This window comes from Chaetodon auriga, chromosome 10 (assembly GCF_051107435.1).
Source record: "Chaetodon auriga isolate fChaAug3 chromosome 10, fChaAug3.hap1, whole genome shotgun sequence".
Lineage (NCBI taxonomy): Eukaryota > Metazoa > Chordata > Actinopteri > Chaetodontiformes > Chaetodontidae > Chaetodon > Chaetodon auriga.
In genome coordinates, this window is record NC_135083.1 from 22,203,344 (window position 1) to 22,229,204 (window position 25,861).

General features: G+C 40.8%; 1 protein-coding gene across 2 annotated transcripts in view; it reads left to right on the plus strand.

Moving 5' to 3' along the window:
- LOC143326616 (plexin-A1-like) overlaps positions 1–25,861 on the plus strand; it is a 249,698-nt gene that overhangs the window by 172,451 nt on the left and 51,386 nt on the right. For both annotated transcript variants that reach the window (XM_076740331.1, XM_076740332.1), the window contains exons 12-16: positions 3,324–3,547; positions 13,700–13,851; positions 15,044–15,164; positions 15,780–15,916; positions 18,873–19,040. In XM_076740331.1, coding sequence (XP_076596446.1) covers positions 3,324–3,547; positions 13,700–13,851; positions 15,044–15,164; positions 15,780–15,916; positions 18,873–19,040 — 802 coding nt within the window. The remainder of the gene's footprint in view (positions 1–3,323; positions 3,548–13,699; positions 13,852–15,043; positions 15,165–15,779; positions 15,917–18,872; positions 19,041–25,861) is intronic.

The window sequence follows — 25,861 nt, forward strand, 5'->3', positions numbered from 1 at the left end:
TCAGATAAGTACTCAACTGAGCAATACTATATTTGACGAATAATCCACTCAGTACTAGTATCAGCATTGATTTAGGGAGTCAAGTAATACTGCACATTGCAATCTAATATTTCTGTGTTTAGTGGAGCATTTTAGCTTAGCTTACATTTGTGAAACACGAGCAAATATACTATTTAGTCCCTTTAATACAACAGCTCTTGGTAAAATGAGCTCTGCACCATCGCTGTCACATGCAGAGCGCTCACTGTGGCAAGCATCCTGATCCACAGGGCCTGTTTCAAGAGTTAGCTAGGATACTCTGCTGTATGAAAGCTCATATCTGGAGCGTGGACTGATGTTAAAAGCCCTGTTATGACTGACTTTCATTCAAAAGCACCACTACTACTGGAAATTGTATCAATTTAGACAGCAGAGCTATCCAGCTAACTCTTGAAACAGGCACGAGTGGTGTGCGCCACAGTGACTGCTTTCCATGTGACAGCAGTGGCGTTGAGCTCTAAGAGTTTGGGAGTGTGAAATTCAATGATCTTAGAGGCAGTGTGTGTGTGTGTGTGTGTGTGTGTGTGTGTGTGTGCGCCGACGAACTTGACAAGTATGTTCCTGTTGTTATGACTATGAGTAAGCAGTGCCTGCTACTTGACTTTCTAGGTGGCAGAGAATTTATGCAGGCAGCATCCAAGGCCAGTGGTGTATTCATCACGACAAGACAGACTTGTGAAACATGTGGCTACGTTATGGATGAGTAATGAATCAACAACCCTATCAACCCACCGAAGATATATTATGCTTATTGAGCTAAAGCCTCACAGAAAACCTATTAGGATTATGGGTTCAATGCAATGCTTAGTGTTAAAGGTCTAAAACTCTTTAAAAACAGGCATTATAAAACCGTCCTCACTCATACAAATCTCATAAAGACCTTCTCCTCCTTTTCTCCTCCTTTTTTCTCTCCATCCTCCATTAATCCCTCCTTGCTCCATCCCCGTCTTTTTCTTTTTGAATTGAAGCTGTATTATCCGTCTGTAGCACAGCCGCTCGGCCCTGGCCCAGCTTTGCCCCGGTGTAAAGTGGAGATGTTAATGTTAATTAAATCATTCATTTGGTTCAGATTAATTAGCGTCGCGCTACTTTTAAGCTGAGCCGTGGCTAATCAGATTAGGCCGAGCGGAGGGCCGAGGCGGGCAGATGGATAGGAGAGAAGCTCGCTTTGAAGTCCGGCCGCCGTCTGTCTGCCGAGGAGTTGGAGGAGGGAGGAGATTCCTCCATGCTCTGTTGCTTTTTTTTTCCCCCGCTCTTTTTTCCACTCAAGTTCATTTCAAATCTGTTTAACTGGTGTGACAGCAAACAAACGTGCCAGCAGGTTGTGTCACTGTAGTATCAGTGATAGATAATTAGGAGGGAGATTAACAGGTGACAAATGGTAACAAAACAAAAATCAAAAAACCTATCCACTCAGAGGTGCTTATTTCTCTCTTGTTTGCATGACTTTCTCTCCTCTGTTTGTCTTTGCTCGCTCTCTTATTCTCTCTCTCTCTCTCTCTCTCTCTCTCTGGCTCTATTCGTTTCTCCGATTCTGTCGTTCTCGAGGGGCCTCCTCATCTTTAAATTCATAACAATTCTTGTTGCTGTTTTGTTAACAAGTGCAGCTCAAATTTATCCTCCCCCTCCTCCCCGCTTCCTTTCATCTCCCTCTCCTCTCTCTTCTCAGGTGTTTGAGGTTTTAATTATTTATTTATCTATTTATTTATTCATTTTTTACTTTTAATGACTTTTTCCAGTCTGCAGAGTTTGGGGAATGGTTTTTTTACACAACAAATTATCAACTCCCTATTGGCGTAGGCAGACATTACCTGTCGAATTAATTTCTGTAATATCCCTGTAGGTCGCTTGTTCGTTTTTTTCCCTCTATTTATCTGTGGAAACAGTTATTTTCTCATCGTCACAGTCTCCGAGTGGTAATAATCACCTACCAAAGGTTTTCGGTGTTACGCGGGTGATTAACATTCATTTATGCTGTTCCTGCTCTCTCTCTCAGGCTAACAGGCACATATACTCCTGATTACTTTTTTCTTGCCACTGTTGCTTTCATTCAAATTAACAACTTACAGAACTTTCTGTTTATCAGAAATATGTCTCAAACAGTACAAAAAGGGGTTCCAAATTTAAAGCAAGCATGGTTTGTGCATTTAAATTATGTGAAGTTCATTGCAAGTTAAACACGTACGCTAGGCCTAATCCAGTTTTTCTCAAAAGTTGAAACTTGATCCAGATTTTCCGTGCAGTAATGTGACTAATGTGCAACTGCACTTACAATTCTTCAACATTTTGGTAAACATGCTTATAGCCTTGTAAGCCTCCTGAGAGTTAGCCTAAATGAGATCTATGTCATGTCTGAAACAGCCAGCAGCTAGATATCTTAGCTTAGATTAGCTCAGCATAAAGACTGGAAAAACAGAGAAAAACAGGTTCCCCATTGTTTCAAACAAGCTGCCAACAAATGAAGGTAGTACAGTAGAGCAGTCACATTTGCCTATATTTGAATTTACCTTTGACTGTGGCCAGAAAACCCTAACACTGGCTATGTTTACATGGACACTAATAATGCAATTATGGTCAATAATGTGATTGGCCATTCTTTGAAATCCTGCTTACATGCTACTTGTAGTTATATGTCATTTGTATGGAATCGTGGGTACGATTAGTTAGCGAAGAAGACCAGTAGCCACCCTCTCTCAACTTTGCTGCAAACGGCTTTCAAAATATCTCCATTGCGATGGTTTCGCCCATCAAGGAAACACATTATGTCCATGTCCCTGGCCGCCATCTTTCACATGATGTTTATAATGCATGTCACTTCCTGTACATGCGCAATGTGATCAGAGGGAAAGAAATGCAATTAAGATGTAAACATGCCTTCATAATGCGAGTGAAATCGCAGTACTCCAGGTATCTTAATGTGATTAAGCTTAAACTAATTATGAGTTTAATTGCATTACCATAATGGAAGTATGGTGTTTACATGGGTTGAAAAACCAGTCATGCTAAATTAGCCATGTTAGTTAGCTAGTTTTCTAGCCTGGCTCCCAAGTTTCCTGTTTTGGTAAGCTTGTTAGCTTCCATGCTAATCTTCTAACATCATAAATGCCACGGCCGCACTTTCTCTGCCATCTGTGCTCACTCATGTACTGACCAGACTCAACGTGAACCCTCGACATTTAAGTTTGAAAGTTAGATAACGTGCGCTGTGAAAAGCTGCTGTTCCCCCAGGACTCAAGTCATATCAAATCTGTCTCTGTCCCACTCTCTCTCTGTCTCGCGGCCAGCCCACCTGTACAAGTGCAGAGCGTTGCGAGACAGCTGTGGGATGTGCCTGAAGGCTGACCCCAGGTTCGAATGTGGCTGGTGCGTCCAGGATAAGAAGTGCTCCCTCAGACAGGAGTGTACCAGTGGAGGAAATTCCCACCTCCCGCTGCAGCTTACTGAAGGCGGAGGGTGGATGCATGCTACCTCTGGAAACAGCCGCTGCACCCACCCCAAGATCACTAAGGTAAGTGAGTGTGTGTGTATGTGTTATTAGTAGTATTGTGTCATGGCTGTGCTTATGGAGTCGTACCACAGACCTTATAAAACATGGACGTGGAGTCTTTGTGTGATTTCTGAAGAGCCATTGTGAAGTAGTAGATTGACTCGCTCCAAAGCCTCAAGTGGCCTTTTGAGGAACATTGGGGGTACATGGGTGTTCCTTTCATTTTTCAGCCTCAGAGGTTGTCACTTGAGTCATATCGTATATATGTTATATGTGAATGCATACAAGCATGAATGTCATATCATGACATTACGTTATTCATTACTCTGATATGCTTTTCTGAGCTAGTCTGTGCTTTCATAGAATCTGTATCAGGTTTAAGTAGGTTTTCACAGACAAATCATTTGCATTGGACTGTATGCACACGAACATTTAACAGTCCACCGTGGAGGGATTTTGTGGCATCTAGCCGTGAGGTTGCAGATTGCAACTAACTGAATACTCTTGGCCTTACCCTTAACTATGGTAACTGCTAAAAATGCGAAAGGTGTTCTCTAGAGTCAATGTTTGGTTTGTCTGTTTTGGGCTACTGCAGAAACATGGTGGTACAGCATGAGGACCCACTCACTCTGTAGATATAAAGGGATTAATTCTCAGTGACAAAAACACAGCGATTCTTATTTTCTGGTGATTTTTCACTAATGAAAACAAACATAATTAGAAATATTATATTCTTTTTCTTCCAATAGGTCTCCCTACATCTTACACACTGGTCCTCTAAAGGTCCTTTTTTAAGTCTCTCCCACACAAATACACATAACCAGACAAATAGCTTACACACACACTTACTCACCGCCTGTTCCACTGGTTAATGGGGAACAGTTGCCAGTTAGACAGAAAGATACTGGCTTCATTACAGACAGAAAGAGTGTGTTCCAAATCACAGAAAAGTTTGTACAGGGAATCACATGATGCAGGCAGCATTTGTCTTGAGCCAGCGTTCGAAGCATTGGAGTCTGATGCCACAAAACCCAGCGTGGGCTCTGACCTCTTTGTCATGCTCAAGTGAAAAACAGCAACGCAAACCTCAGCCACATGGACTTTCAGCTTTGCCTGCATTAACATACCTGGAACTTAAACCTGTAAGTGAGTGTGGTTCCAACTAAAACACTGAAGGCACAACAAGGAAATATCTTCTGCATGAACTGCTGACAAACAACTCGAAATCAAAACCTTCTCTGGGAAAAATACTGCTACTGTCTAAAGTCTCCTGAAAACAGCTTTCATATTTCTACAGATTTCACATGCAAATCTTGACAACAAAATAGATTTTTTACCAATTTTTGACTTATCATGGTGTTGAAAACCAAAAAGATGATGCCAAATTATTCAATTATTAATGCATATGTCCATGCTTTTCCATTCTCTGTTCTTAATGAAGATCTATTTATGAAAAAGCAGAAGCTAAGTTTAGAATTTTAATGATTTCAGCTAAATGAAATGTGTGAGATTTTTTAAAATATAGTTCACCATTGAAATTATAGTGTGTGTGTGTGTGTGTGTGTGTGTGTGTGTGTGTGTGTGTTGGAACTGAATCCATATATATATGTATATATGTGTGTGTGTATTATGATTACTAGATATGAAGTGAAGCCAACCTAATTCTTAAGTTTTACTCAAGAGAAGCGTCACCACTGGTGAGAAAAAAAAAACAAAACATCCACAGTCAGCAACAACCAAAAGAAACTCTTCAAATAAAAACTCCCCCCAATGTTACAGTCCTAAAATCACCTGCAAAGAAAAGCAGCGCGGCTTCTTTGAGCACCACATCATAATCTTGTCAACTCGTGAAGAGTGTAAAGTCACCTGCGGAGATCCAAGGCTGGTAAACCTTGATAGGCCATTGCGTCAGCTCTCTTTCTTGAAGCCCCTGTGGTCACGAAAACCCTACGTGTCCTGAACCGAGAATGAAAGCTGCTCTATTTTAATGTGTTCCCATGTTGGGACCTTGTGCCTGCCCTTGGCACAGAAATGGTATTATTACTCACTGTTACATCAAACTGGTACAGAGGCACGTAGCGACAGAGGCATGGAGAGGTTTGTTTGGTTTTGATTTCTTTTTTTTTTTTTTTAACTGTCTTTTAGGTGTGTTCATTTCTGTCTGGCTCTGTGTGTTGATGTATTTGGGAAGCTGTAAGGGTCAAAATCCAGCATTGGTTAGATAGATTTTCAGACTCTTTCATGTTTGTTTCCTTTCTTTATGCTTTATTTGTGGATCTTTTTCCTTCCTGCCTTGCTGTCTTGACTGTCAGTGGGTTATGGTCGAAGAAGGAAGAAAAAAGCCTTTTTCTGTGCACAGTTGTAAAGTCTGAAACAGAAAAAAATTATTTTCCAACAGTAAGGCAGTGGAATCAAATTTCTTCCTCAGCAGGTACAAAAGCTGCTTGATTCCACCGCAAATGAACATTTAATGAATCAGATGATTATCTTGATATTAATGGAGTAATCTGTGTCACTTCAGGATATTCCCACTTGGTCTTATCTATTCTCATTTTTTAAGACCATTAAGTCTCATTAAAGCTTCGGTTCTTGATCAGATTACTCAAGATGCACAATTTTTTGTCTTTCAGTTGACTAATTTACACTTACTAGCTAAATGTCATGAGAAAGTAGACTTTTTTTTTTTTTGACCATATCTCAGTATTTTTTCTCTTGATCATCATCAAATCATCATTTTAAATCACACAATTGGTTCAGACAATACTGCTGGATCATGGTCGTGTAATTACACTCTTGACCTTTCAGAACTGGTAATGCCTCTGACATGATGTAATGTAAAAGCCTTTATTACATGTTGGTCTGGATAAAAGAGTTATCTCAATGGCTAATGTGTGGGAGGATGAGAGAATGATAGAAATGGTAATGTGATAATAGAGACGGCAGACACAAAAAGGTTTTTCTTCAGTTCTTCTGGTTTGATTCCCTCACCACATTTCTTTTTATTTTTTGATAGTAACAGTCTCTGATGTTTCCCGACACCCCAAAAACCTGCTAAAATATGCATCTGTTTCCCCCCCCCCCTGTGGCTGATACATAGTGCTGTGACCATCCATGTAAATATGTGTTCACAAGCTGAAAAGAAAGGAGTGCTTACCTCTTTATCTTTGTTTGAGCATGTGTCTGGGTGTGTGTTTCTGTGCGAACACAAGGGCATGAGAAGGAGAACGGAAAGTAAGAGTTCTGTGTTTTTTTATATTATGATAATAGTACAAGTTGACAGAGTGTAGCAATAACTGTTGAAAGAGTTACAAATGCAAGTATTATGGATATCATGTATTCACTTACCACCCATTTTGGATTCAGTGCCAATACACAAACTATAAAAAGGCAAATTCAAACAATTATTGTACAATTAAGTACATCACTTATTTCAGTAGGTAACCATCCAATTCTGATCATGTAAAATTGTGACTATGTGAACAAACCACAGATTGGACATCGAGCAACAATTGCATGTTACACCATGAAAGGTTAAGTTACTTCATTAAGAGGAGGGTTAGGGTTGTTATGTGGGATGAACCAGGTTTATTAGTCTCTCTAGTAACACTGACTGTGACATTTTACTGTTCACTCACCCGATACGTACTGTGCCCAGTATGCCATAGATGTTCTTGTTAATCACATCATGATATTACTGGCAGTGGTGGAAGAAGTGTTCAGATCCACTACAAGTAAAAGTCCTGTAAGTAAACCTTAGTTAAGTAAATCGTCTTAAGTATTAACACGCAAAATGTACTTCAAGTATAAAAGTACTAATATTGTCCATTAGTGTTTTACTTCATATGTAATGTTTTTAGATTGATCTCCCTGCTGCATTAATGTGTATGTGTGGTTTCAGGCATCATATTCTATAAGATCATCATGTATTTGCAGCATCGCTGTCCTGTGAAAACCAGGTACTGCATCCCCACACAAATTTTCATGAGGTCAGAAATACAGCCCTGATTCCAGCTTTGTGAGAATTCATTTAATCCAGCTAATCCAAAAGGGTTTTTAAATAGTTTATTCAACTTAAGAAGAGATTTTTCTCAGCACATGAAGGAACACTTAACTCTTTAGTTCATCACGAACATTCAAATTCAGAGTCATCAAAATTGGAGGTTTTCACAGGGAAAGAAGGGTATGAAAAATTGTAATCTGAAAAGTAACTAGTTGCTAAAGATGTCACACAAAATTAGTGGAGTAGAAATTACAGTATTTGCCTCTAATATGTAGTTAAATAGAAGTATAAAGTTACATAAAATAAGGTACAGGCACCTCGAATTTCCACTGAAGTGCAATACTGGAGTAAATGTACTTCGTTTCACATTTCACCACTACTGGCAATAACCCCAAATGGAAAGCAAGATAATACCAGCAGCTGGGTCTCAGAGTGAGCCAAGCTGATCCTATTGAAACCAAGAATCCTTTATTAACATTACAGTCTCCAATCCACTGTTGAGAATAAGATATTCCCAATTCAGTATTCCCAGGTTTATCAAATAATTTAACACAGTAACTACAGTGAGATCATTTGTTTGAGGCAGTATTCCAGAGAAAGAAAAAGAGCCATTTGCAAATTGAATTTCCAGAACTCTTAGAAAGCGTTAGCAGAATTCCCAAACTATTTTCTGACCACATAAACAACTTTCCCAGTTTTTAACAGCTGCTGGTCTTCCATGGCTCGCGCGCCATTGGTTACCATTCACACCACACTAAGATGACTGTGTTACAGAACACACATACGCACACATGCAATGTGTGTACAGGCTCGATCACAGACTACTAGGAAACCACTGCTATAATATTGATGATTTGATGTGGCTACTACGTGGTTTGGACTGTAATATGACGGCCACACCACCACAGAGCGACGCCACAGTACTTTACCTCCAGTAGATTCCTGGTCAGTGGTATTCAGAAGAACTGACCAAACACAGGAAGAAAAAATTATATCAAGGATGAAAACATTAATTATTGCTGCTTCCAAAGCTGGGAGCTCCAGTAGAATAGATTAATATATAGCCAGACTCTTCTCCAGCTTTGAGGTGTCTTAAAATTGGAGAATAATGAAATTAGTGAAAGGAGCACCTCTTTTTCATCACAATTTCAACTGCGGTTCTCTGCAAGAGAAACTGTGCTGGCTAATTTAGCCTCAGTGTTTATAGGAAATGGCCTTGCAGCCAGATACACATAGTATGTCATTAATGATTGGTTAGAGCAAAAAAAAAAAAAAAAAAAGCTAACAAGGAACACAGTGTCAGACTGAATAAAGAAGTATTCACAAAAATTGCCATTCAGTCTGAATATCAGGCTTTTAGCTGATTAGCTCCAGGGTTTGGTGGTTTGTGGCCAGTAGCTGGGAAAATCTGAGATTATTTCACCCAATCCAGAATTAGTGAAGACTATTGGAACAGTGAAAAGATGAACACAGAAGGTTTTGGTGAGTTTTATTTTGTTTTTGTCGAGCTTCAATGAAGCGTGTTTTACGATGATGCAGTTACTGTGTCTGTGAATGGAGTCTGGTGGCTTTGGTGAGAACGATATAACAACTGTTTGTGTTTAAACAAAAAGGGTCTTACTCTATAACTTAAGGTCTGCCTTTGTAGAGATCCTGTCTTCTTCTTTTTGTGGATGCCAGCTGTATATGCTCTGACTACTGGAAAAACTTCAACCCCGTTAGTCACTTGTACACAAAAACATGGGGAAACAGTGTCCATAATCAGATAATAAGCAACCGGAATTCCTCCCATTTGTTGGACATTAAAATCTTCCAGGGCACGTGAACTGGCACAAACTGGAAACTCTTTCATTGATTGAAAACAAGGGAATAATTCAACAACATGGTACAGGGCATTATTTGATTTGTCTATTTTGTAACGTATAGGTATATAGATCTTTTAAAAGACATTCACCCAGGAGACCAGTGTTCCTGTCCCATGTAAAACCAAAAGTGAAGGTTGATTATTGTAAGTGAGGTAATGTAACGTAACATACGTAGCTAATGTACTTATTGTAAGTCAAACCGTGATCTATTCCTAAACCTAGCTAAGTAGTTTTGGTGCTTAAACCTAACCTAAGTGCAACTGTATCACAACATTGACCATATGTTTATTATTGTTCTCATCAAATTTTATTTTGAAATTTAAAATTGTTTATTTTTTTTTTATTTTTTTTTGCAAACATCGTGGAGCCCTGCACATTGGAGAAAAAAAAAAAAAAAAAAAAAAAAAAACATTAAAGAGTTGCCCAGTGCCTTATAAAGTGATGCCAAGGGGTCTTCACTAAGAATCTATATGTGACGAGTTGGGAGTGAGAATGTGTTGGGTCGTATTGTATCGGACCACTATCCTCCCAAAACTGCCCGAGGACTGTTTCCAGCTTCAGGGCGTCTGTACTTTACATTCCCCAGAGAGCAGTGGTTATGTGCTCCAATGTAGTAGTGTTGTGTCAAATCACTGCAACATGAGTCCAAAGCTGCTTGAGGTCCCATTTCCACACTGTGGCGTCTGCCTGCATGCCCACAGGCTCAGTGAGCACTGGTTATCTTGTTATGTGGTGCCATACTTTTATACTTCAAGAGTTTTTGAGGTTCCAATGGAAATCCACTCTCAGATTTCACAGAAATAATATGATGATACTCAACCATTACATTCCTTTAGCTAGGAGGTGTTGTGGTCTGGCTCCATCATCTATACCACAATGATCATATTTCTAATGCATAGCTGGAGATCATCATGGGGTTTATTAGAGGCGATGTTATTGCTTACTTAAGTCTCCTTGTTCCATGAAGAATGTAAGGCATCTGCGTTGAGTGAGCCAAGTTGCAACCAGCACTTTTATTTTCTCATCAGTGCTTCCCCCCTCAAAGGTTTTTGAGGCACGTTGATATTTCCTGTTCCACTTTGGGGTCCATCATGATAGTACTGCTGAATGCATGAGGTGACAGGAGGATATACCCTATCACAGCCTCACCTGTCTCCTCACCAATATGGATGAGGACTGACAGATGGTCAGAGCCACCGCAAGCACCAAGGCTAGTTTAGGTTGTGGTATCACTACTCAAAGAATTTAATGTCAACAACTAGTAAAGGTTTTGTTTAAAATATTACACAGGAACAGGAAACCATATTTTTTTTATATGTGGTATTGTATCGTCAAACCCTGTCAATGCCCTGGCCAACTAATGAAGTTACAGAACTGTATGTGAAAGCACAGAACAACATTTGTACACTGGTGTGGTCTGTCTCTTTGTCTGTGTCATTACCCGCCCTCTATGAACCACAGATGTGCTGTTTTTTGTTGTTTAGAATTGGGACACAAGCTAAATGGGCCGTTGCTGCAATTGGCTTTATCTCTAGCCCCAAAAGGTTATTAGTCCATACTTCAGTAGTGAAAGGTGTAGGTAAATGCAACCTTAAACATGTCAATTCAAACCAAGCAAATACTGGAAAAACATTCCCAGTTAAAAGTCCAGTTGCATACAGGATTGTATGCTGGCCAGCATGATAATATGTATTTTAAGCTCCCCATGCATACAAGGGAATCTACCATTCTCTCCGAAATGTACTCCACATTAGTAGTCAAAATAATTCAGCATCAAAACTGTGCCAATGTAAAGTATGTGTAGGATAAGCTTAACATGCCCTGAGAATTTTTTTCCACAGCCTGGTGACTGTTGTGTGTGTTTATGGTGTGATAGTGTATGTTCCCATAGTCTTCATTGGCCCCTTTTTCAGTGCCCCCCTCAGCTGATGGTGGTAATCCCCTTTAACAGCACTCTTCTCTCTCTTTCTCTGTTGCCTGTCTGTCTGTGGCTCTGCCAGTGTTTATATCCCAGGGCTTGGTGGCTAGCTGATATTGTGTTTTGTGGTATCATAGCTCCATTCTTCCAAAACCATCTGAAGTCCCATTTCCACACCCTGACATCTGTTGTCCATATCGTACCCTAGAGCTTGATGGCTACTCGCTCTGGTCAGTGTTTACCAGCTATTGTGTTTGTGGAACCAAAAATGCTGAGGCTCCACTGGCGCCTGAGGTTCCAATGTGAGTCTGCTTCCAAATACTAGGCAGCATTATCCCCGGCCAGACTTGTCTCGCTCTGTCTCCCTCTCTTAATTCAGTTCACTCCAGTTTCTGTTTTGTTTTGCAGATTGTTTTCTATAGCGACATGTCAGGTATAAGTTTTCAAACCCGAACACATAACGCTTCATGCATTGTGATCTGTACATTACGGTTCAAACTCTTTCTCTTGAACACATACAGCAGCTGATGTGCCTGCTTAGAGCTGTATGGCTGTTAGTGAAGGTCTGTCTCTGTTTACGTAATATCTGTAGTAGCGTCATGCTGCCAAAGGTACTGTGTTTTTACTCCTAGAATGCTTCCAAAATATGGTTTGTCTGGCAGTCTGTCATACTACTATTTGGTAGCCTGCTGATAAGATAAATTTTTAGCTAATTTAAAAGAATCTTTTAAAATATTTTTTCTGTGGTTATGATTATTTTTATTTATCAAATATTTTGATGTACAATATTTTATCAAAGTCTTCTGATGGCATATGTTGTTATTTGTGGAAATATGAGATGATCCTGGTTAAAATCTCAGCCGGCAGTCAGACACATTCAAATTCTGCTCATAGAGGCTTCAGCTTTTTAATCTTTGATATGACACTGCTGGCTTTTAGCCAGAGTTTTTAATTGTATATTTATATTTAAGCTTTTCGGTTTTCATCATTTTCCATTTATTTTTATTGCATATGTTTTCCTTTATCTCTTTCCATTGCCACTTTCAATTTAATCTCTAGGCTTTCAATTTGATTGTTTCATTTAGACTTTTCTATTTTCCACTTTTCCATTCCAATTTTCTGTTTTAGTCCACTTTCCCTTTTAATTGTATTTCTGGGTGAAATTATACTCCATATGTTTGGGCAGTACATTCCACTAAGGTTCAGTGTAAGACCCTGGGCCATCTGGTTATCTTTTAGTGGAGTATTGCTCTTCCCTTTGTCAGTGATTATAGATGAGGTACCCTTGAGCAAGGCATTTAACCTCCAACTGCTCAACAGTATCGCCTTCAGCTCTGAGGCAGGCTGCAGAAAAGGGTTTGCATCTCAGCTGACTTTCTCTGCATAAAATTTGAAATCTCACGTGTCTGACAAGACTAATTGTTCATTCCCCAAACTAGTCCACCCTGTTGAAATCACCATTTGTCAAGGTCTGTTGTTTGGTACTGTCTGTGGTGTAATAATTGTGCTATGCCTCCATACCGTCGCCCGCCTGAGTTTGCATTTCCACACTGCGCTATCTGCTCAGCCAAGCACTGCAGGCGAACAGGGCAATGGACAGATTACACATAATTACCTTGTGATGCTTGGTAGGGATTAGGTTTGTGTGTGCATGTCTGTGCTGTCGTGTGCATATGTGTGCGTGTTTGTGACAGCCACCGTCCATCAGTCACCATATTTGTTTTGTCACACCACACCTGTCCCCGTTATGCGCCATAATCTGGCTAGATAAATCACATTATGGTTTGGCGGCGCGACTGAGCGTTACACTGCCACAGCCCCGCCGACGAAGCCAAGCCAGCGTAATAAGTTTCAATTAAACAGCCGAAATGATGCCGGCTCGGTCCTGTATGTCAGCGCGAGTTGTTTTTTCACTCTCTCTTTTTCTAATTTTTATTGTTTTTTTATGCCAAGAGGGTGATTTTTCTTCATTAAAACTTGAATCACCTGATCTGGGTAACTCTGTATGATGTGAGTGTGCATGTTTGTGTCTGTCAGTGGCTGAGTGTGTGTTTTAATGCATGTGTATGCCTGTCTATGTGTGTATGGGTGTGTGTGTGTCCATGCTATGTCATGTTTGGGAACTATTTTTGGACCTTAAACTAGTTAAATCGAAAGTATGAAATGTTGATGCATACATGGTTACACTGTGTGTCCTTAGTGTGTGTTTTTATGCATGTGTGAATATATGTCTTGTCAAAGAGGTACAAAATATTGATTCTTTATTGTCTTTTTCCTTCATCTTCCTGTTCTTTTCTTTCATTTCTGTACACTCTCCCCCCCTTCTTCTGTCTCTTCCTCTCCTCCTCCATCCATTCTGACCTCCATCCTCCATCCTCTTGTTGGACCAGTTGTTCCCTGAGACGGGGCCTCGTCAAGGGGGAACCAGGGTGACCATCCTGGGGGAGAACCTTGGTCTGCAGTTCAGAGACATCCAGATGGGCGTCAGGCTGGGCAAGGTGCCCTGTGTGCCTGTTGAAGAGGAGTATGTGAGTGCAGAGAGGTAAGTTAAGGACTGGAGGACTCACCCATACACATGCAAGCACACACACCAACGCTCTAACACACACCCACATGCACAAAAAGCCATTCACAAACTGTGAAAATGGTGCAGAGCTATGTTTGCTCACACAGCACAGAAACACAGATGAATGCATTTGCAGACACACACACTCTCTCTCTCACACACACACTCACAGATCTGAGGACACACACACCAAAGACTGCAGCAACCAGCGCCTCTCTCATCCCGACCAATCAAAGGACAGAAAAAAATGTCAACCAGAACACTTTGGTGTGTGTGTGTGTGTGTGTGTGTAGTTGCCCATGCAGCCGCATCCAGCAGCTGAAAAGATAGTGACATCAGGGTTTTTTTGTGTACGTGTCTGTAAATTCCATCTGTTGTTCCCCTCCATTACTCCCTACATATGCTCTTTCCTTTATTTTTCTCATCCCTCCATCCTGACATTTACTCCTCTGCAGGGTCCTACACGGCTGAGGAATTGAGTTCACGCAGATCAAACAATCTCTCTGTAGTGCAGTTAGTTGGGAAATGATGCATGTTGAGATAGAGGGCATCTCTATTCAAATATTACACACACGAGTTATTTTCCACATTATTCCTGACAGGCCTGCGCCACTTCAAACATGTCTAGGATGGTTTTTTGTTGTTGTTGTTGTTGTTGTTGTTTTTTTTAATATTTCCTCCCCTCCTTCCTAGTCTTCCTGTTTTCTTTACTCTTTATGTCACCCCTCCTGAAGCATACATTCAGATCTATTGTGTCACTTATTCTGGTGCAGCGTACAATGCAAATGGTCTGCAGGTGAAAACTGTGTTACCCTACAGTTGACTTCATCAGGAACACAAATGCTGACATGTGGATGCGATGGTGCTTTGTGTGTGTTTGCTGTTGCTGTTGAATTTATTGTATTGTTTTGTAATTTTACAAGCCTATTAATAAACTTGTACTGTGAATTTGAGGTACACTGAATCAATTGGAAGCCACATTTTAAAAGATGTCAGTTATTTTGTGCATGTTAAAACTTTGGTTTGCATTAGCGTATCCCTCTGACTGTTACTGAAGATAAAAGTTAAATTAAAAGTAAATCAGAGATCAGGACAACAACAGCAACATAGCCCTTCCCTCTCAGTCTGTCCTCTTTCTCCGTTAATCCCATCAACTTTCCATCTACAGAATCGTGTGTCTGCTGAACGACGCTACCAGCTACAGAGTCCAAGAAGCTCAGGTTGAGGTGTGTGTGAGAGACTGCATCAACGACTACAGAGCCCTGTCGCCGAGGCCATTCACCTTTGTGGTAAGGACCAAAGTTGAACAAGGGGTCATTGGGTAGACAGGTTGTTCTATATGAATGATGATGAATGAAACATGACTGAGGAAAGAGTTCAATCTGTGAACGCTATTAATGAAGAATGGTCAAACTTTGTCTCTAAAGAGCTAATTTCCAGTGTTTTGTAACTATTTATTTCATGAATTTGGTTTCCTCACATTTCTTCAGTTTTCACTCAGAATTTAGTTTTCAAGACTTTGACATGTTTGCATTGCCCCAGTGACTTTGCCAGTATTACCTCTTAAAATAACTTTTTTTTAACCTCATCTCATTTATGCATAAATCTTCATTGTGTTGCAAATTGTATAGTTTTTGCATGAGGCGTCTCATCACTGCTTTGTTGTTTTCAAAATTCCAGTGGTCCAATGGGTATATTGCAATTACAGACCGTAACAAGGTCACGTAGGTTATGGTCTGTAATTGCTTGAATCTTGATTAAATTTGTAAGTGATGGTTAGTTTTTTATTTAAATGCTGTTCCTCGATATCTTTGATTTTTCTCATTACGTTGAAGAGAATGATGCCTCTCAAACGCTGTGTGTATTGGCTGAAATAACTTGTTTTTTTGCTCTCTCTTCTCCAGACTCCGTACTTCACACGTATCCAGCCATCTCAGGGGCCCATTTCTGGTGGCACCCGGGTCACCATCGAGGGCAGCTACCTCAATGCAGGAAGCTATGTGTCTGTCAGCATTGGACCGCAGCCCTGCTACTTCAAAAAGTAAGGAACAATTTTGTTTTTCAATCAAAATGAAAGGGTAATTATCCTTGTGGCGTAATTGGACTGATTGCAGCAGAGGAGAATAGGATTTAGATAAGAATAAGACAAAAAATGAGTACTTAAGATAGTAAAGCAAATTCATAATTATGACTTAAGGTTGTGTAGATAATACAGGGAATGAACGAATAAAGATAAAGAAAATATGTGCATAAGTAAACATGCTCTGTTTAAAGATGTGTTTGTGTGCATGACAAAATATGTCATTATCATAAAGATATTACATGCACATGTAAGCATGTAATCAATGTGTAAGGTTAGGATGTTTGTTTGTGTGTGTGGGATCATGAATGAATATACATGCATGTGTGTGTGCATGTGGGTACATGCGTGTACGTGCATATTACGCTTGTCGCTTGCAGACACGCAGCATCTATTTGTCCACGCTCACACAGGCGCTCCCTAATCTGGTGCATGAAGAAATCCAAACTATCACCACAGTTGCTCACATGTCAAATGCATGGATTAGCCTCTCATAGCTAATCTCTATTGAAGCAACAGTGTGCTAGCTTTGATGTCACAGCAGTCACTGCTTTGCTGCAGCCTCCTCACAGTAATCCAACAGATTCCTCTTCACCACAACTGTTCGCTCACCTCGACTGTCTTTATCTGTCACACCCTAACTGTGCGACTGTGTTTGTGGCATCTTGTGAAGGTTGCTAGGGCAATGTGTTCTTTGTGAATGGGGTTGCTATGGTTACAGGCCAAGGGACTTGGGAGTGGGGATATTGTAGATTCTCCGTTTCTCTCTCTCTTTCTGTCTCTCTGACTTCCATGGTATATAGCGGCAATAGAATGTGCAACACTACATTAAAGTGCATATACACACACACACACACACACACACACACATTGCTCCTGTGAAGTCATGGCCCAGAAAAGCAGCCACCACTCAACTGTGCTAAATACATATTAGATAATGTAGCTACTGGGGACTGCACTGAAGACTGCAATTGAAAATATTATTTTGCCTATGGGAAATGCAAGCATGGACACACACACTCACACACACACACACACACACACACACACACACACACACACACAGACAAAATTACACGCACATACATGCACATACAAAGTTTTTCCGTCCCTCTCCCAGTATTTGTGAGCAGTGTGCCCTGTCATATCATAGCAGGTACAGTATAAACTTTGTTAAACATGACTTCACTTCTCTATTTTTCTCATCCTCCCTAAAATAAACACATCAATTTTCAGATAAAAGAAATACTGTCATGATATACAGTGTTATTATATCGCATCCTTTGCAAATGTGGACAAATACTACAAAAATGTCATCTTAACAACTTAAGTTTTGACATTTTTTGAGGTGAAATAATTCCACTTTCCAATTTTACTTTTCACTTTGTTGATTTTTCTGTATTTTCTTTGTGCTTTTATAAATTGGATTTTAAATGAAACAAGATTTTTCGCTGGATATATATCCAACACAACCTTACATACAGACCTCATTTACACCATGTGATCTGATTCACACCACCTTCAGTGGTTTGGCTCACATTATGATTGGATCTCAGCCAGGTGTAAATGCAATCCTTAGAGCGTGACCACGTTTTTAAGAAAAAAATCTACCCAACAAGTCGAAAGGTCACTTTAAGGTCCAGTGGGTAGGATTTAGAGAGATATATTGGCAGAAATGGAATATAATATTCATAATTAGTGTATAATCGCCTGAAAATAAGAATCATTGTGTTTTCATTATCTTAGAATGAGCTTATTATATCTTCAGATGGGGCAGGTCCTCTTCCACAGAGTCTGTCATGTTGCACCACCATATTTCCACAGTGGCCCAGAACGGACAAACCAGTGACTGCAGAGAAGACCTTGCGTGTTTTTCATGCTTTTTGTGGCCTCCATGGGTTCTACTACACACTTTGTCGCAGTCTACAACCTCACCACTAGCTGCCACTAAGTCAAACACATTGTAGAGCGGCTAGCAAGTTTTCTCTTGCAATAAAAGGGATTTAAAAATGAGTGATACCCATCCATGACATCGCTTCCATTCACCTGGAACATGGCATTTCTTCCAGGCCAGCTTAACCAATCATATTGCAGGCAGATATGAGATAAAGGGAACAGTTATTGATACTGGGTGTGAATGCGTATGCCCATGCAGCAGAGCCAATATAGATCACATGTTACCATACATGTCAGCTATAAATGTGGCCACAGCCAGTACAACGCACACACAGTATACATTGTTGCTAATGGCTCACACCGCTGTAGTCACAAGCAGTGATCCAGCAGACCAGGAGAGTGTTCATTTTGCAGGGTTTGACTGACTCACTGACTCAAGTACTTTGGCCACAAGTGGAATTATCTAATCAAATTAGCGAGTTACAATATGGTTTTAAGAGAATGAGACTAATTGGCTTCCCAGGCTGGACACTGGTAATTACAAGCACAATGAGCAAGTCATTAAATATGTCAATGCTTCAGCTTGGACCCTCAGTATTTAAGGAATGCCCTGGCACGAAAAAGTAATCATTGCCTCTCTATTATTATAATTCTGTCTTTCGAGTGATCTCGCTCCACCAGACAGCTTCTTTTCGGGATATCGTCGAGGGCCTCCCTCTGTTGGTCTCTCTGTTGAAGTATCAATTGTCTTTTTCTCCAAAATAATTTCCCTTCACTGGTTTTTTTCTCTGCATTCTGTGTTCTGTGTTTTCTGTCTTAGATCTGTTTACTAGAATTTTCCATGAGAAGGAAGAGCCTCAATATCTTTCAAACACCAGGTCACAACAGCTTCTTGTGACAAGTCATTGTTTGGATTTTAGCTTTACACTCTGTTAGTTAATTTTGTCCACCCTCCAGTCATCTGTCTGTGCATGGGTGTAGAATCACCTTTGTCAAACTTTTCTGTCATCTGTTCATCCAGGAGGAATGCCCGTGAGATAGTGTGCGTTACACCAGCTGGAATAGCACCGGGCAGCGCGTCAGTGTTGGTGGACATCGACGACGCTGAGCTCAGAAACCCAGAGGTCAAGTTTAACTACACTGACGACCCCACAGTCCTGAGGATTGAACCTGACTGGAGCATTGCCAGGTAAGCCCCTCTGGTTTACTTTAGTTTAATTCATTTCCTGTATTTAATCCATTATGTTCACAGCGCCCATTTGTATCCCCACCAGAGCTTTTAGACAGACTGGCATGACGCAATATCTTGTGTTCGGGCAACTTACCATCTGACCAAATAACAGCGTTTGGTTGAGAGAGGAAATCTGACTACTTACAGCAACAAATGGCTGTTGTTCCTAAAATGGGTCCAAACAGCATTGGAGAGTTCCTGCGGGGAGCTCAATAAATGCGCCGACCCAAAAATGAATGCATTGTGGATATTTTGAAAGGCTAGTGGCTTGAGTGCCAGGTTTGGACCTTGGTGTTTAAACCACTATAGCAGCATGAGCAGGACAAATTAGAGAAAGTGTTCTTAAAACAGTTCAGCATACTGCAATGCTATGCGAGAGCTCTAACAGCAGGTTTGGATAGAGGTAAATTGACGGTGCCTTCAGATTTTTCATCTGGCTCAAGCAAGACATTTTTTAGTGGAGGAAATCATTATAGCAGCAGTGTGGGTGATCGGAAAATGGAGAGCATGAGCTTGTCATATTATACAGCCCATTACTTTTTTGAATGTTAAGCTAATACTGATCAGCCGATGTTGTGTGAGACTGAAGTTCTCTGCCTGAACTAATGCAACTCACCAAGTTTGATACTCAGCTTTCCACAGCCTGTCGTGCAGTACTATATATCCTCAGCTAAATGAATAAAGACCCTCCACTGCTGACCATTAAACATGACAGGAGTGCCACCAGAGATCACACACACAAGCAAAGACTTTCAAATTAAAGTCAATTTACAGGCAGGGAGGCCACACACACACACACACACACACACACACACACACACACACACACGCTATGTGTTCATGATGGAGACTTAGTTCAGTTGTGAAGAACCTAGCCATTACCTCCTTGGCTTTTCTGAAGCCCCATTCAGCCTGGATTCTGTTTATATATGTATGTATATACTTTGGGAAGTTTGATGAGTTTAATATTGCTTGGACTAATCAGTCATTTTAATCCTACTGAGGAGCATATGTGTTTGATTTCCCTCCCACTACCCTGGTATTAATTGCAATCGCAAACACCCTCTGATCATTGGCATCTGTCGGTCCTCTGGATGTTCAAGTGTATCTCTAAGAGCTGGATGCCAGCTGTTGATGAAGGTCAAGATTTTCCTGTAAAATATTTTTGTCTATTACAAACTCCTGTGATGTTGCAGTGACTAAGACTCTGTCTCACCTGTTTGTATACATTTCCTCTCTATATTCTCTCTGTTATTCTGCATTTTCTTTAATTCCTTGTCCTCTTAATTTATTTCAAGATATTGACACATGCAGCTATCTTGTCCTACTTCCCTTCATTTTACCTCCTCCCCCTTGCTCCTTTCTGTCCTTCTCTGTGTTGTTTTCTTCCCTGTGGTGACTCATCAGTAGATGGTAGCAGATAGATGCGGCGCTTGTTAGAAAAGAGTGTTGATGAATCCTGCCCTGTTCCTTTTGCCCAGTAGGACTGGCCAAGCAACAGCTGAGGCCCAATCGCTGCCCTGCACACCCACTATGAGGTTGTTTTTGTATGTGTGTGTGGAGTTCTAAACTGGGGCTCTACTTCAGGAAGCTCACCCAGGGGTAACGGTCCTGCACAAAAGAAGACACACACAGAGAGAGAGAGACACACACACACACACGCACGCACGCACGCACGCACGCACGCACACACACACACACACACACACACACACACACACACACACACACACACACACACAGAGACGCACACCCCACTGATTCCCAGAGTCTGCAGTGCTTGGCCCCAGATTCGTCCTCCATCTGGCTGAGAAAAACCACCAAACAACACACACACCTCACAAACAGCGAGAAAACTGTTCTAGACAAAGCGTGTGTGTTGCTTCCAGCTAGAGGAAGCTTTCATTTAGCTGATGTGTTTCAGCCAGTGCCCTCTCTCACGGTATCACATGTTGGCTCAGGTAGAAAGTGTAGCGAACCAGTCAGATGTGATATCATATTGGTTCATGTCTGACTCACAAAGGCAGACACTTTGTGCGAATACATGCACGCCTGCAGAGCATTATCATCGTGCTTGGGTGATGAGAGCAAGAGAGATAAAAGATGGTGAGAAGAGAGAAGGGGAGGAGGCATTATCATTGTGCTTGGCTGATGATATTCCATTTAGGAGGAAGACAGAGCACTTCAAAAACAAATCAATGAGGAGTGCTCATCTGGGATACTGAGGAAAGTTATTTGGGCAGTAACAGAGGTTAGAAAACCAATTTCTAAATATTCAAATCTTCTCCCAAACTAGCTGGGTGTATAAAGTAGATGGGTATGGGACCTGCCACTCTTTTAGCAAGTACTGCCCAGGTGCCCCTAAGCAAGGCACTGAATACCCCTACTACTCCAGTGCAGGTGCTTAATGGTAACCATAACAAAAGTGGGTGTACTGTTGACACACTGGAAAGTTTCACAACAAAGTTTATCCACATGTGTTCACAAACTAGGCACATACTTGGTGGCATGGAGGCAGGGAGAGCTGGTGAAATCATGTTGTTGAGCTAATGACTGACATTACAGCAAGCTGAGAACATGCTAGCATTAGTCAGTCAGTAGTAGGCCTCCAAATTTATTTTCTATAATCTCTATACTGTGTTTTTTACGGACTTTGTTCCCAGGATTGTCCATCATTTCATTCCATAAAGACTTGCTGAAGAGGGAAAAAGTCAGTCAGTTAACTGGCATCAGTTTGTGAGCTCATTAGCTTTATTGCTAAAGGACATTCAGTTCATAGTTCATTGAAAAGATTCTTTATATTCATACATTCACCATTTGTTACATAACTTTCAACAAATCATGCCTGTTTTCTAGGACATTGTATACCCCAAATTAGGTTTACTTGAATCTAACAGTTCAACACAGCTACATTATGATAGCTGTGATAGCTTCCTCCATTTTGGACTGCCTATTTGTGAATGCCACAAACTTAAGTGGCAAAGTTCATCAAAAATTGACTTGAAGTAAAAGATTCATGCAAATTTCACCCCCACAAGTGAATTCAGTGAATTCCATTTCAATGAACTGATTTAACTACTAAATGTTGCCCTTTGTAATGCTGATGTGACCAAGTCTTATTATTTCTGTTTGAATTTATAATGTCGAGCTAATCTTCTCCCTTTTGATTTAATCAAAATCTGTGTTTTCACTCGAGGCAGTGTGACTTTCAGGGAAGCTTTTAAGCATCAGCTGTAGAAAAAATGTATGAGAAATATTTGACAGTCAGTGAGAGGAGGACTAGAACGAAGAGAGGATGGGAAATAGGAAAACAGAGGGGGCAGTAAAACAGAAAGACTGGACAGGGATGGTAAGAGAAGGAGAGCAGACAGAGAAAAATACTAACAGCAGTGGTTGGATTTCCCCAGCTATCCCTGCGAGTTTATTCTGATTGTCTTGTTGTCTGTTCCCTGAAGCATGTACCTGAGCTAAAGAGACTCACTTAGACAAAGAGAGGAGCAACGGGGACAGAGGGACTCAGCACAAATATACATCAAGCTGAGGAGGAGGGGGAAAGGAAGGGGAGGAGGAGCAGTGTTGTAACTGGAGTGTGTCTTGTCCCATGATGCATTTGTGGCAATGGTGTCAATATCTTCTTAAAAATCTGTTCAATTGAATGTGGCCCCTGCTCCATTGCTTCAGTGTTAATCAGCTGCCTTATAAAGAGCACAGTAATAAAATGCTAGGTCATTTTTTTCCTTTGTTGTCATCTCATGAAGTACATGTGCAAACACAGTTTACAGGATGTAACAGGTATTGGAATGGGAGTACTGCCCATGCAACAATTTGTGGTCAAGACGTGAATTAAGATGGTGCTTTGTCTCACAATCATGAGAACTTAAGATAAACATGTAATATATTGACTATTGAAATATAAATAAATCATGGCAACAGTCCAATCTAATCCAAGAGTACATTATCTTACTGTGACAGTCAGAAAGCTAATTGGTATTCAAAGTGGGATGAGATTAAAAAATCATTAGAGCAGTTTAGATGAAAGTTACAATACATCTTATTACAACCTAAACTTCTTAACATTAATTAGACTCTGCTCAACAGAACAGACTTGATTTGTACAAAATTCATTTCACCACATCATGGCAGAGTTTCAGGGTGGCACTCAGCCACAGTGAATTGAAGTGTCTCACTACCAGTTGCTTAAGCTGAGGCTCTTGAAGAGATTACAGTGCTGTAGTAGAAATGACAAGAATACAGTATCAGAAAAAGTGAAGCAAACAAGAGAAATACTGTACACCTACGTCAGCTGTCAAAACATTTGCAATCACATTTTACACATTGTGCTGTTATCCAAAGAGGATGAATGGCACTGTTTCTCCTTAGCCAGTAAGATGCAACCTGCCAAAAGAAGAAGAAAAAAAAATCTCTAACTGAATAGAATAGCCAGACTCGCATACTTTTGTCTGCCAAAACACCAGAGATGGTACATCTACCTTTATCGCTTACTCCCCTTCCCTCCCTATCTTTACAGTTTACTGAACTTTTAAGTCTTCTCAGATCAGAGTGAGTCTAGCGTTAGCCAGCCAGGCTACCCAAGATATTTGAGGCTTTGCTTTCTGCTTCATGTCTTCATATCACTGTTGCTGGTGCTTGTACACTAAGTCATTGTGGATGTGTCAAATGAATGTCTATAATGAAAAGACACCTGCATATTACAAAAATCAGTGGTAATACATGGAAACCCACCAGAAGGAATGTACCTTGTTATCTTTTTGTGGTGGAGAGTTGGAGAGGATATTTACTGAACTGCAAGCCAAGCCAGGGACAAAGGTGTGCCCAATGCCTCAGTGAGTGGCATGATGCTCATTCATTGTCTTAAATCCTGCCTGTATGATCCCTGTAATAGCCTTCAGACATGTTTGCTGAGATCAATTATCTGATCTTGCAGGGAGTGCTAGAACTTCTGCTGATTTAGCTACAACTGAGACTACCACAGGGAAGTAATGCCTCCCTTGTCAGGGAAGTAGAACTCGACATACCTTGCCCTATCTTGAGTTTGACTGGTGTAAAGATAGAAAAGGTTGTCAGCTCTTGCCATCACATCGTGATCCCTACAATTCAGAAGTAATGGGTAATTGATGCAGTCACCATTTTTCCACTTGCATCTGCAAAAGGTAAAAGTGGTGAAAATACGTACTCCTGATGTTTGTGTCAAATGGCAGAAAGTCCGAGGGATACTTTATGCGACAGGTCCATCACTCTCACATAGAGGCAATACAGACTTTATGGATTACTCAAAGCCACCCAAGTTATTATGAATCCTTAGAAAATGCTTGATAAGGAATAGAGACAAAGAGATTAAGAACATGGACAGTATACTGCCATTTTATAGGGCCGGCTCCCGTCGATATATGGGGGACTCCAGAGTGTACAGGTCAGCAGAGATGATTGGTTAAGGTATACCAAGATGTCTGGTTTTCAGATGTTTGAAATAACACTTTGGGGTTATGCTCCACAATGAGGTGCATTAGTCTCCACATCCAGCATGTAAGATGTCTGTGGAGAGACGAGATTCCTTTTTAAGTGAAATATCATAACTGTGGATGTTGGCAGTGGGTGTTTGAACTAAAATCTTTACCAGCGCCCAAAATACCCATTGAATGCCCACTGAATGTTTCAAAAATGCTTTGGTGTCCAGTGTGCCGTAAGGGAGGTACACACTGTCTGTGACACAAGGTTTGATGTGAAGCCTTTTATTTCAGACAGCTGTTGTGAAAGACTACAGTACATCTCCCCCAGGCAGCGAGAAACCTGCAGAAAGACACACAATATGGAATCTTACACAGTATATTTTTCAGAAGCACAGATAGTGTAGACAGCAATGATGTCCTAGCAGGAAGCAGAGTAGAGTACTCAGAGGTGGGTGCTGCCACTGTAAAACAAGGTAGGTATCGAAAAAGTGTGACATCTTTCATTTTTCATTTAAGGGTAGCAGTGAAAAGGACAAAATAACTCCATTGTCTTTTAAAGTGAGTCCCCCTATGACAAAGATTTTTCTGTGCACTTCATGATCCCAGCACTTGTAATCCTGCATTGTGGGAGGTCATCAAAGGAAACAAGTCCACCAATCATTTCCGTTTAGACCAACATGGAAAACCACTGAAGCATACTTAGGATTTTCCCAAGACTTGCATCACAAACTCCAATTTGACTGGTGGGATTTGCAAACCAGTCAGCTGTTGTTTCAAATCTACATGCATTTGCAGTCATTGAGAAAAGAGTGAAATCTTTGAAGAATTGATCCAACCAAATAGACATTTCTACACCAAGTGGGTGTGAGTCTGCCTTCACACCCTAGTCACCAACGAAATTAAACTTGGGGCTTGAACCAAGTTCTGGCATCATTATTTACTGGATTCAGTCCAGTGACCTTCACCAACTCAAGGCAAACACATATTTACTGTGTATAGAGTTGTGATTAGAGTATGTAGAGTATCTCTGTGGACCGTTCCCACTCTCTCAGATTTCTCACTCTGCCTCTTACTCTCTCTTTCTCTTTGACTTTGACTCACACAGATGCTCCCTTGTGTTCTCATTCTCTACTTTCTCTCTGTAAACTCCATTACAAAGGGTTCGTGTCTAAGTCCTACCTGATGCCCAGGGCACTCCACTATACACTTGGAGCCAAACTTTCTTTCCTTTCTTTCCTGCAAAGTGGTCAGCCTATACTTTTCTGAACAGGTGCACTAATGGAGAGCTGAACTACACAGTTTCACACATCC